We start from the raw sequence: 12,827 nt of genomic DNA on the forward strand, positions 1-12,827 counted from the left end.
TAAGAAGAAACCCAGAAACTCTCCACCCACTGTTTACATGGTGACAATATAGTCAAATAGCTGTCAATCCCACAGCATTCCCAAGATCTTTTAAGCACTTGCCCTCCCTGGGTCTCTCCTGGGGCATCTAACCCCCTCAGCAGCCACCCTGAGCAGTCTACACTGGTCTCTGGGCACGGGGCCAGCTCAGTAGCTCTCTTCTACTAGATGGTTTGATCATTGCTCTACAGAATGTTTAACAGGAGGACTGGACTAGGCAATAATAATGATATAATTTTAATATCGGCTACCATTTACATACCACTTTTAAATTTGCAAAGCACTTTACAGAATCATCTCATTTTATCTTCACAACAGTCCTGGGAAGTAGATGCTATTATTAACCCCATTATACTGTTAAGGAAACTGAGGCAGACCCCAGGGTCACACAGCTAATAATCTCTGAAGCAGGATTTGAACTCAGGTCAATACTAAGGCACCTACTGTTCCCTTAGATCACATATAAGGTCCCTTCCCAATTTGAACATGCCATGTTTTCATGAAACCTGCTCCTCATTCTCTCACACCAGGGTCAATGTTAATTGCAGCACCCTCCTCCCTACCAGCTCCTTCTCCCATGCCAGAGTCATTGGCAGGGGTCCATCTGTCACTCATAAGGCCTCTGCAAGGCAGTAACTGGCATCTATTCCATTCACTCTATTCTGTCCCCACGAGACCATTGAGTGGCCAGGTTGTGGAATGTTGAGGACTTCCACTAAGTCTGGGAATCAGGAGAACTTTGTTTTAGTCCCACTAAGTAACAAGACCTTGGACAATTAATTTCCCTTCTCTGAGCCTCAGTTTCTTCCTCTTTAAAATGAGGAAGTGGGATTAATTGCCCTCACACACACAAGATCTAGTCCAGCTCTACCAGTCTATGCTTTGAAAACTGGATGTTCAAAATTGTCATAAGGACACTTGCCGGGGCAGCTAGATGGCACAGTGGATAGAGCACTGGCCCTGGAGTCAGGAGTACCTGAGTTCAAATCTGGCCTCAGACACTTAACACTTACTAGCTGTGTGACCCTGGGCAAGTCACTTAACCCCAATTGCCTCACTAAAAAAAAAAAAATAATAATAATAATAATAAGGACACTTGCCACCATGAGACACCCCTGCTGCACTGAAGTGAGGCCCAAATCCTCCCCTCCAGGGTAGTGACCCCAAGAAGTCAATCTTAAGCCCCTTACCCAGGTTCCTTCAGAGCTGCCCACAGCCACCTCCCCACAGAGCATTTGCCTGTACTCCCATCTGTATTTGGGGGGGAGGGGATTGGCTGGTTCCTCCTACCCCAAGGAGCTTGCCACCCCAAAAAGGGCTGCCAGGTATCCACCCCAGCTCTCTGAGGGGTGTTGCAAGCAGGTCTTACGAAACTGCCCAAAGCAACAATGCATCTCTCTGTGAAGCCAGCAGGCTGAGCAGCCAAGAACAGCAGAACTGTGGGGCACTGAAGAGCAGCCAGTGCCTTACACAAGTACCTGGGTGGCTCCTACTCCCCCAGCTGCCAAGGCCAAGTCCCCTTGAGGGTGCAAGCCTCATCTCGTGCCCAGCCCCAAGGGGGTAAGCATGGACACCTCAGGGACCAGAGCTCCCAAACCAAGCCTTTCAGTGGAACCTTGGCCAAAATTCCTCATCCGGGTTGTCAAGGACCAGACTTAGTAATGACAATTGTCATTTCTATACCACTTTATGATTTACAAAGCTCCTTCCTCAAAACATCCCTGTGACTCAGCACCAGTACTATTATCTTCATTTTACAAAAGGGGCAACCGAGATTTGGAGAAGCAGTGGGGCTTCTCTATGGCTGTACAGCCAGCTGGTGACAGAGCTGGAATTCAAACCCAACTCCCATGAGCACCAAGTTTACTGTTCTCCCCATTGTACCATAACAAGCCATGTTTGGAGAGTGCTACCATCGCCTTGTACCCCCCTCCCAAATCACCAATCACTGGCTCTGTCCTAAAGGCAGAAGAAGCAGTATCTCAGTGGATTAGAGGAGGAGGCTCATGACCAAAGAGACTTGGAGGCAGAAGATCTGGTTTCAGTCCCAGCTCTTCCTTGTTACCTTGGAAAAGTCATTCTGTTTCCTCATCTGTAAGACGGAGTGATCAGTCATAACTAGTAGAAATTATGCTTGGGACAAATGAAGATGGAGCAGCGGGGCTGGCGAGTGGCTTAAAGGGTAAGCGGTCCAACCAGAAGGCAAGGAAATAATGGGAAGAGAGCCACTCATCCTACAAAAGCCCTACCTACATCCTCCCAGCTCATCAAGACAAAGAAACTGCAGTGACCTCAGTGAGGAATTTCTCTCTTAACGTACAATGTTGGCATCCTGAGGCAAAACCATTATTTCCCATGCTGGTTATGACTCCAAGGGGGTCATAATACTTACAGTTCCTACCTCACAGCTCACAAGGTTTTTGTGAGATTGTTTTTCCCTTTCTGCTATGGAATGAAGATATAACTCATGAACAAATTGCAAGAGTGTGAATGCTTCAAAGGTCCCTTTCAGCCATGACAAATGTTTATACAATTGGCTCTTTGGGGAGGGTGGAGGGATCTGCCAAAGACATACTTTTAAATCTAATTTGCATTATTAACATTTTCTTCATTACTTTTCAAGTTTAGACAATCAACAAAACAATAAATCAAGCCCTGGTTTATAGCATTTCCAAGGTGTAAATGTTCACACTGAAAATTTAACAATCAGCTTCCAGTCTAGAATACCCCTGCTTCCAGATATCAACCAATGTTTCTATTCTTTCATCCAGTTCATGGTCACCTTGGGTATGCATACTGAGACATGGTGGCTTTGACAAAGCCCAGTACCTCCCCCGACACCTCCTCCCATCTCCAGACTCCCCACTGAAGTCCAAAAGGGAACTGAAGGTTTTGTCCCTCCGGCTTCATCCCTTCAGTTTCTGTCATGTGGGAAATGGCCCAGAGATGACACTCCCAGAGCTCAGAAGCCTTCAAGGAATGGAACCAAAGGAAAGAAGAAAGAGGTAATATGGAAAGCTTTGGGGGCCATGACGTTCCTGATGACTCTGGGAGAAGCCCCGTTAGAATTAGGAAGAAAGGCATCCGATCTAGCCAGAAAATATGGATTGAAATTCTGTCTCTGGTATTTCCCATGTTCACATTAAACCTGTTTCCTCATCTGTAAAATGAGGGTGTTGGGCTGGTGAAGCTCCCTTTCAATTTAAATCTATGACCTTCTGATGGGGGGGGGGGAGTGGATGGGGGGAAATCAGTTTTTTGTCACATAGGTATCGATGAATGACCAGGCCAGAGGGAAAAAAGAGAAGGAACAATTCTGACCGGGGCAAAGAAACTCCTTGCCTTCTTTATCTTAAGACCTCATGAATCTGGGATTCCCAGAACAAAGGGGAGTGGAGACGGCAAGAAGGGAGCCAAGATTGCTCCTGACGAGCAGAGAACTTGAAGGATCAGGGAAGTAAATGGAACTTTCCAAAAGTGAAGCCTCAGCATAGGAGATAAGACAAGAACGGGACCTTGAAGGGCCCGGGACATCTATCCAGAAGCAAGCTTTCCCTCTGGCAGAGAGAGCCCCAATATCTCTGGGCCACAACAGGACCGAGGCCCAACTTAATCAACCCCATGTCAGGGCCCAAGGACGGCTAATCTAAGGATCCCGGGTTAAGTCATGAAAACCAAGACCCAACACAGGCAAGGACAACTCAGTAGCAAGGCTCCTAATGAAGACCAGTCTGACTGGGACGAGGAGGGTCAGCCATCCAATGCAAGAATGGGGAGAAAAAAGGAGGGGGGCAGAGGTGTGAGAGAAGAGAAACCAGAGCGGGAGGAGAGGGCCAGAGGGGATAGAGATAAGAGAGCTAAGTGAGCGAGAGAAGGAACAGGAGAGGAGCAAGATAAGGAGGGGTGGATGTTGGGGCGAGGGGGGGGGGGCGGGGAAGGCTCTCAGGGAGACGCACTGGACCCGGGGCAGGAGAAGGAGCAAGAGGCAGAAGGCGAGGGGCCAGAGGCCCAGAAGGGGGAAGGAGGGAGAGCAGGGGCTCCCGACAGGGCGCGCCCGGGTGTGGTGGGGAGGGGGGTGAGGAGGATGGAGCGGGTGAGGGGGGGTCAGACCTGCCTCCCTGCTGCCCCGGGGCCATGGGCCGCAGGAGATTGGCTGCGGCTGATCGGCGGGGCCGTAGCCAGCGCTCCGAGGTGGGTGGCGCCTGGGTTACTCAATCGGCCCGCCCGGGAGCCCAACCTGCCGCAGACACACACTGCGCTCCCGTGCTGCGCGCCGCGCGCCGTGAAGTCCCCGCGCCCGGGGCCAAGCCGACCGCCAGCACCAGGGGACCGGGACCCGCCGGGGCGACGGCTCGGACGCCGGGGAGCGGGGGCAGCGGCCCGAGCCCTGGCCCGAGAGGCCGCCGAGAGAAAGAGATGCGGGGCGCGCGGGCGGCGCTGCAGCTGCTGCTGCTGGGGCTGGGGCTACTGGTGGCTCCGGCCGCCCGAGCCGAGGAGTACGACTACTACGGCTGGCAGGCGGAGCCCCTGCCCGGCGGGGGCGCCGGCGGGGGCCGCTTCTACTCCAAGCCCCCGCAGTGCCTGGACATCCCAGCCGACCTGGCGCTGTGCCACACGGTGGGCTACAAACGCATGAGGCTGCCCAACCTGCTGGAGCACGAGAGCCTGGCCGAGGTGAAGCAGCAGGCGAGCAGCTGGGTGCCGCTGCTGGCCAAGCGCTGCCACTCGGACACGCAGGTCTTCCTGTGCTCGCTCTTCGCCCCCGTCTGCCTGGACCGGCCCATCTACCCGTGCCGCTCGCTCTGCGAGGCGGTGCGCGACGGCTGCTCGCCGCTCATGGGCTCCTACGGCTTCCCCTGGCCCGAGATGCTGCACTGCCACAAGTTCCCGCTGGACAACGACCTGTGCATCACCGTGCAGTTCGGCCACGTGCAGGCCACCGCGCCGCCAGGTAGCGAGCGCCCCCCACCCCCTGCCTGTCCGGGCCTCCCAGTCTGCGCTCGCGGGACCGTGAGCGGAACGCAGGGGCGCTGAGGCTTCCCAAATGCGTGCGCTCTCTGGTCTCCCCGCGCTGGGAACCCCCGGTGCTCCCGACCACCCCAAAGCTTCTCTTCCTCCTGCGCTGAACCTCTTTGGCTCCAGCTTTCCCCCTGTCCCATTTGGCCGCAGGCTCCAACTTCTCTCCATCTTCTCTTCTTGTCTTTGGAGCAACAACCGAATGCGCCTGAATTCGTGGCTTTTTGTCCCCGTCGTCTCGCGGTCCACTCCCAAGCCCAGGCCCGATGTCGGCGAGGCACAGAAATAAGGGGGGAAACGGAGGCAATGAGAAGTGAAATCACCTGGCCAGCAAGGGAACTAGTGCCTTAGTCTGACACTCCACTGTCTTAGCTCTCTTCTCTGGGCAATGCTCCCCAGCCCTCCCCACAATCCCCTGGGATTTAATGAGCTCCAAGTGACCCCAAACCAGTACTCTGCCACCCACCACAGGTAGACTCTAAATCCTCCCCAAGATTGACCCTGACTGTATGCTAATCCACAAAATCCATTCGCTTCCCTCGCCTTCCTCCTCATTCCTTTACCAGAGCTCAGAGAAAAGTGAGACCTTGAAGTTGAGCATCCGGAGGGCTTTTATTAAAGGTCAAGCCTTAACCTGCCCTGAGGTCGTAGCCCTCGGAGTTGGGACAAGGAAGGTAAAGGAAGAGGTCTTTGGAATCAGTGGAGAGAAAGAGCAAAAGAGAGAAAGCCAGAAACGACTACAGTGAGGCATTTTCCCAGCCTAATACCCAAGCTCCCTCCTCTTCTTTCCTTGGAGACCAAAATACAAACAAATCCCTCAGTTTAGCCTTCCCTTCTCTGAGTCCCCTTCGCTCTCTTTCATTAGACCGGGGGGGGGGGGGGGGGGAGGTAAGATCTACCTGGAATCCAACCCTGACCCAGAGAAGCTCCCTCCCCTATCCCTTCACTACCTGTCAATAGTGAAGTCCTATCCTTGCGCCTCTCTTGGCTAAAGTTGGTATGCCCCCAAACCAGTCAGGTAGACAATTCGAAGATGGGCAGGAACACTCTGGAACGGGCTTTCTGCTGGTTGGACTTTTTCCCCAAAGAGTGGTGGTGGGGGGGGGTATTGAAAGAACCTGTCTCCTTCAGACTCTTCCCTAACCTTCCTCCTCCTCCCTGGAAGCTCATTCTGATGCCTGACCATATGTTTTCCAACAATGTTCCCTTAACTGCTCCATAATTCCCTCTGACCAGGTGTAACATTTTTACTGAGCAGAGCTAGGCAGGACCCAGACAATTCTGTAACCCCTGTCCCACAGTGTTGGGGGGAGGGGGAATCAGGTTGCAGACCCTGAAACTGTGCAACTAGAAGACTAGAGCCTGGGAAAAATGCCATCGGCTCGCATTGGCCTTCCATGACTCTGCACTTGGCTCACTTGGCACCAGACTCAGTAAACCTGGATTGAAATCTAGTCTCTGATGCTTACTACCTGTGTGACTGTAGACAAGTTACATAACCTTTCCCCCTGGGCCTCTACTCCCTCAACTGTAAAAAGACAGGGTTGGACTAAATGACCTGTAAAGTCCCTTCCAGGTTTTTTGTTGGGTTTTGTGTGTGTGTGTGTGTGTGTGTGTGTGTGTGTGTGTGTGTGTGTGTGTGTGGCAATTGGGGTTAAGTGACTTGCCCAGGGTCACACAGCTAGTAAGTGTTAAGGGTCTGAGGCTGGATTTGAACTCACCTTGCTTGTACCTTCCAGGTTTAATGTGTGATTCTGTGACCTACAGACTAGCCCCTAACCCCATGGGATGGGGGAGGGGAGCCAACAACAGTGAAGGGAAGCAGAAGGAATAATACTCACTCTAAAATGGAGGGAGGGGGGAGAGAAAACCCAGACTGTGCCAGCAGCTAGAAGGGGATAGTGGAGTTGACAGTGCTTTGTTCACTTATCTCTTCCTCACTTTCTCCCTTGGCTGGAGGGATCCAAAGTCAAATTAAGTCGGTAAGCATTTATTAAGTGCCTACTATGTGCCAGACACTGTACTAAGCACTAGGGGTACAAAGACAGACAAAAATGTCCCTTGCTTTCAAGGAGCTCACAGTCTAATAAGAGAGAGGTAACTAAGAGAGTAAGACAACTATGCACAAACAAGGCATAGACAGGATAAATTGGAGATGTTCCCAGGGGAAAGGAACTAGCTTTAAGGGGGAGTGGGTCTCTTCTGGCTGTATGCAGGTGTCAGCTCCCCTGTGGTCCTATAGATTCAGCTATCAGAGTGGATGGGGTCGACCATAGCTAAGGAATGGGAGAATCTCACAACATCAGCTCTCTCTTCTCTCTGCAGTGTCCAAGATCTGTGCCCAGTGCGAAATGGAGCACAGTGCAGATGGTCTCATGGAACAGATGTGCTCCAGTGACTTTGGTGAGTACTGTTGCCTGGGAGCCTCCCCTCAAATTCAGCCCCCATCCAGCTTCTAGCAAGGTCCAAGCCTAGAGCAGAGATTCACATAGAAGGTATATACGCATCTATCTGGGAGACCTACAGTACCTACATACAAAGGTGGGCAGAAAGCCTGCTTTTAAAGAGATCTGACATTTACTTCACTTGATCTTCACAAAGCCAAGGAAGTAGAAACTATGGGCATCCTATTTCCACTTTACAGATGCAGAAGCTAAGTGCTGCTCATAGAGGTGACTTGACATAGCTTCTAAATGTCAGAAATAGGATTCAAATCCAGGTCTCTTCTGACACTTTCTACTGAACTACATAGCCTCTCAAAAGTAATAATTGCTAGGGCAGCTAGGTGGTGCAGTGGATAGAGCACCGGCCCTGGAGTCAGGAGGACCTGAGTTCAAATCCGACCTCAGATACTTAATACTAGCTGTGTGACCCTGGGCAAGTCACTTAACCCCAACTGCCTCACACACACACACACACACACACACACACACACAAAAGTAACAATTGCAGGGGCAGTTAGGTGGTGTAGTGGATAAAGCACCAGCCTAGGATTCAGGAGGACCTGAGTTCAAATCCGACCTCAGACACTTGACACTTACTAGCTGTGTGACTTTTGGCAAGCCACTTAACCCTCATTGCCCCACATAATAATAATAATAATAGTCAGCATTTATATTACAACTTAACGTTTGAAAAGTGCTTTTCATATGGTCTCATTTGTTCCCTACAATTAACCTTATGAGTTAGGTATTATTACCATGCCCACTTTACAGCTAGATAAACTGAGGCAATTACAAGGTAAGGTTGTGGGGGGAAGAAGAGAAGGTTAAGAACTGAGATCAGAAAGCTCCTCTTGTCAGAGGGGGTACCTGAGCTATGCTTTGCCCAGAGTTAAACAGCTCACTGAATTGCCTGGGGTTATACCGTGAGTTAGTTTCTGAGGATGGGCTTGAACTCTGATCTTCCTGGCTGCAAGTCTAGCATCCATCCATGCACCATGTTGCTTCTAATAGCCTGACCCAACCCAGAGGCTGCCCACTAGCTATCTACAGAAGAAAGGGCTCATATGGACAAACCGAGGCTTAGATCAGGAAAGTGACTTGGCTAGGGTCATATAATAGAACAAGTCAGTTATTTGAACCCAGCAGATCCAACTCCCGGCACTTTTATGCTCTCTGTTTATGCACCCCTGGCCCCTGGCCCCCGACCCCCAAGAGCTTTATATCTCTTTAGAGTTTCTTTGCGCCAGGTTTCCCAAAAGCTGAGACTGCATACTGCTGTGTATGCCTCAGCTAAAACATCCAGGATTTTGCTGCTCAATAGTACTCTGGAGACCCTCAGTTTACATAGGTTAGCCACAAAATAATTCACCACACCTTCCCCAGGAGCAGTCTTTGTCGGAGTTGGGGCGGGAGTCAAAACCAGGGCAGTGATGGGAATCTTCAATAGGATGGCCACTAGGTGGCACAGTGGACAGAGCATTGGACTTGGAGCAAGGAAGATCCAAGTTCAAATTCTCCCTCAGACTCTGACTACCTGTGAAAGTGTCATTAACCTCTCTGCCTCAGCTTTCTCATCTGCAAAATGGAAACAAGAATAGCACCTATCTCCCAGGGTTGTTGTGAGGAGCATATGAGATAATATTTGTAAAGCACTTTGCAAGCTTAAAAATACTATGTAAGGGGCAGCTAGGTGCCACAGTGGTTAGAGCACCAGCCCTGGAGTCAGGAGTACCTGAGTTCAAATCTGGCATCAGACACTTAACATTTACTAGCTGTGTGACCTTGGGCAAGTCACTTAACCCCAATTGCCTCACTAATATATATATATATATATATATATATATATATATATATATATATATATATATATACTATGTAAATACTAGCCATCATCATCACCACCGCCACCATCATCATTAATACTTGTACGGATTCATTATTTCATCAATGCAAGTTACTCCCTCCACCAGTGCAGGTAGCAACGCATGCATACTTGTCATCCTGAATATTTCCTATCCATGATTTTCCAAAAGTTCCCTTTGTTAATAATGACCCCTTGTATGGTATTTTACAAGCTACAGATCACTTTCACAGCTACGATCTCATTTGATCCTCATGACTACCCTGCTGATATGATACTTTCATTTTACAGAAGAGGAAACAAATTCAGAGAGGCTGGGTGATTTGTCCAAAGTCACACTGCTTACAGAGCTAGGACCCAGGTGCTCTTTCGGATGCCCTTTCCAATACATAATTGAAAGGGACGTCAGACACTTCCAGAATGTAGATTTCCTCCCTCCCCTCAGTCCTCCTCACCTCTTCCCTTCCATCCCTCTCGCAGTGGTCAAAATGCGGATCAAGGAAATCAAAAGTGAAAATGGCGACCGGAAGCTCATTGGGGCCCAAAAGAAGAAGAAGATACTCAAGACCGGACCCTTAAAACGCAAAGACACCAAGAAGTTGGTGCTCTACATGAAGAATGGGGCCAACTGTCCCTGCCCCCAGCTGGACAGCCTGACTGGGAACTTCCTTATCATGGGGCGAAAGGTGGAAGGGCAACTTCTGCTCACAGCTGTCTACCGCTGGGAGAAAAAGAACAAGGAAATGAAGTTTGCGGTCAAGTTCATGTTCTCCTACCCTTGCTCCCTCTACTACCCCATCTTCTATGGGGCCGCAGAGCAACACTGAGGGGTGGTCCCTTCCTTCTCCCCCACTCAACCCTCCCTGGTCTCAACTGGTGCCTTCTTCTCCCAGCCTTGTGGACTAGCTGCCTCTACCACCACCCCCCACCCTGGTCTTCCCACCTGCTCTGAGTCTCCATGCCTGATGGAGCCATTGAGTGGGAAGGAGAGTTTCCCACATGGGAGGAAATGACAAGCAAATTGAAACCCAACTGGGCAAGATATTGTTGCCACAGGCCAGTAGGTGATGTCCTGGCATTAAAGGGAAGGTGTGGAGTCACAGGGTCACCCTCATTGGCCGAGACATACCATAGCGCCCATGATTGGTACCAAAGGAGTCAGTGTCTAGCCTGCTAACACTGTCTTCTCATTTTGAGAGAGACCTCTGGGTCTCAGCAAGCGGGTGATGGGAGGGAATGAGGAGGAGGCAGGTCTGTGAGAAAACCGAGGAGGTCACTTCCTCTCGGTGGGGTAGGGTAGCCTCTCTCACCCTCAGTGATGGAAGCAAGGACTGGGAGGTCTCATTCTGAAACAGGATGAGCCGATCAGATTTCTCTCTGTTTCTCTCCTCACTTCATTCCTCCAGGAAGGGAAAGAAGTTAGAAATACCAAGTAAATGCATTGTGGAGTTATCATCCAATCCCCAAGCTGCCCGACTTCCCCTTCTATCATTGCAGTCTTCCTCCATTTCCCCACCCTTCCACATAGGCCTTCCTACCACTGGAAGACCAGTCCCCATCTCTATGCAATTACTGCCCCCTACAGAATCTCTCCGGGGGATGCATTCACCACCCTTAACATTTCCTTCCCACCACCACCACCCCTAATCATGTTTAAGTAAATTATTGCTGGTGCTGAGGTCATAAGGGCTAGAGAATTTGTCATTTTTTTTGTAAGTTTCTAATTAAACCAGAGAAACCAACCAATGGAATTGGACCAAAGAGTTACTTTACTTGACATTCTTAGAGAGACCAGGGTGGGAGGGACAGTTAGAAGGAAAGAAGCCTTACTTCAGGTCCAACGAGGAATTGAGAAATATATATGCTTTACCCTTAACTGTCTAAGAACAATAATCTAATTGGCATTTCCATGAGCCTTTAAGGTTGACTAAATGCCTTCCTCACAAAAGCCCTCTGAGGTAGGCGCTGAAAATCATGTGATCCCCACATGATAGATGAGAAAACAAGCTCAGTGGTACTAGGTGGAGTTGGGATGGTCTGAGTTCAAATCCAGCCTCTAGCTGTGTGGACCTGGGCAAGCCACTTCACCCCTGCCTCAGTTTCCACATCTGTAAAATGGGGGAAATAATAATTAATAATGATAGCACCCAACTCCAAGGATTGTCATGAGGGTAAAACAAGTAAACTCATGCAAAGTGCAAACCTTAAAGCGCTGTATAAACACTAGCAATCATCATCATTATTACTGTTAAACACCTACTATGGGCCAGGTACACATAATGGGTATATAAAGACAGAAATGAAACAGTTCCTACCCTCCAAGCCACAGATAAGGATGTACAAAACCTAGGGATAAAGCCTAGACCTGTTATTTATAGGTGCAGGAGCTCATGGTGACCAACTTACTAAACTAGGCTGGTTGGCACCTTCTCTGCAGTGTAGAGTCCTAAAGAACTGCCTAGACCCACTCAAGTAGAAACGGAGGCCACTCGGTAGTCCTTGAGGATCCCTGCAGGCTGGATTGAGTTCTTAAATATAATGTTATATGCATATTACTGTATTTAGTTACATTTTCCCCAGTTACATTTGAATCTGGTTGGGGCAGCACTCGGCAGTGTCATGGGCCTCATGCAGCCCAGGTGCCCAAAACCTCTCACCTGGAGTTGTCCTGCCCAGGGTCACACAGTCAGATCACTTTGTGTCAGTCAGATGATGCAGCACTTGAACCCGGATCTTCCTGGCTCCAGGGCCAGCTCTCTCTCTCTCTCCCCATTCAGCTAAATATACCCAATACATAACAGATAATTACAAAGTAATGGGAGAGGCTGAGCACCTTAAGATGGAGGAGATCAGGAAAGGGGGGGCCACACAGTTAATTTAGCAGCAGATCCGAGTCCCTAGATGCATCCCCCGGCTCCAGACGCAGAGCTCTTCTTAAGCTGTTGGGTACTTCTGTGAAGTCCTTAGATCTCAAAGGCCAGTGCAGATGTCACTGCTCTCATTGGACAACTCCTTGGGAAGATAACTTGGTGTCAGAGGTGACTGTGTAATGGAGTCAAGGAGGGAGGAGGTTCAGTTACCCAGTGACTGGGGACACTCATCAAATCCTCCTGATCAGAAGATGCCTCTTACTCAAAAGCAACACAGTACACTGGAAAGGGTGGAGAATCTTGGAGTCAAGAGGCCTGGGTTTGAATCCACCCTCTGGTACTTCCTAGCAGTGTCATCATAATAAAAGTTCTTGTCCTTGTCATCGTTATCCTTATTCTTGTTGTTGTTGTTCAGTCATTTCAGTTGTGTTGGGTTCCTCATGACCCCATTTGGGGGTTTTTTTGGCAGAGATACTGGAGGGGTTTTGCCATTTCCTTCTCCAGCTCATTTTACATTATGAATCATTACATCATTTATGAAGAAACTGAGACAAACAGGGTTAAGTGACTTGCCCAGGGTCACACAGCTAGTAATGT

At 49.7% G+C, this 12,827-nt stretch overlaps 1 protein-coding gene across 1 annotated transcript; it reads left to right on the forward strand.

Annotated features, from left to right (window-relative positions):
• Positions 1-4,334: 4,334 nt before the first annotated feature.
• On the forward strand, positions 4,335-12,610 carry SFRP5 (secreted frizzled related protein 5). Its single transcript, XM_043986050.1, has 3 exons — positions 4,335-4,990; positions 7,381-7,458; positions 9,841-12,610. Exons 1-3 carry the CDS (start codon positions 4,456-4,458, stop codon positions 10,185-10,187), a joined length of 960 nt encoding a protein of 319 aa, XP_043841985.1. The 5' UTR covers positions 4,335-4,455; the 3' UTR covers positions 10,188-12,610.
• Positions 12,611-12,827: the final 217 nt, after the last annotated feature.

Source organism: Dromiciops gliroides, chromosome 2, assembly GCF_019393635.1.
Source record: "Dromiciops gliroides isolate mDroGli1 chromosome 2, mDroGli1.pri, whole genome shotgun sequence".
Lineage (NCBI taxonomy): Eukaryota > Metazoa > Chordata > Mammalia > Microbiotheria > Microbiotheriidae > Dromiciops > Dromiciops gliroides.

Bases quoted from the DNA above. Each gene is read 5' to 3' on its own strand.
- SFRP5 (XM_043986050.1), top strand. From the start codon at position 4,456: ATGCGGGGCGCGCGGGCGGCGCTGCAGCTGCTGCTGCTGGGGCTGGGG. The intron at 4,991-7,380 runs GTAGCGAGCGCC...TTCTCTCTGCAG, and splicing joins GCAGGCCACCGCGCCGCCAG to TGTCCAAGATCTGTGCCCAG. The intron at 7,459-9,840 runs GTGAGTACTGTT...TCCCTCTCGCAG, and splicing joins GATGTGCTCCAGTGACTTTG to TGGTCAAAATGCGGATCAAG.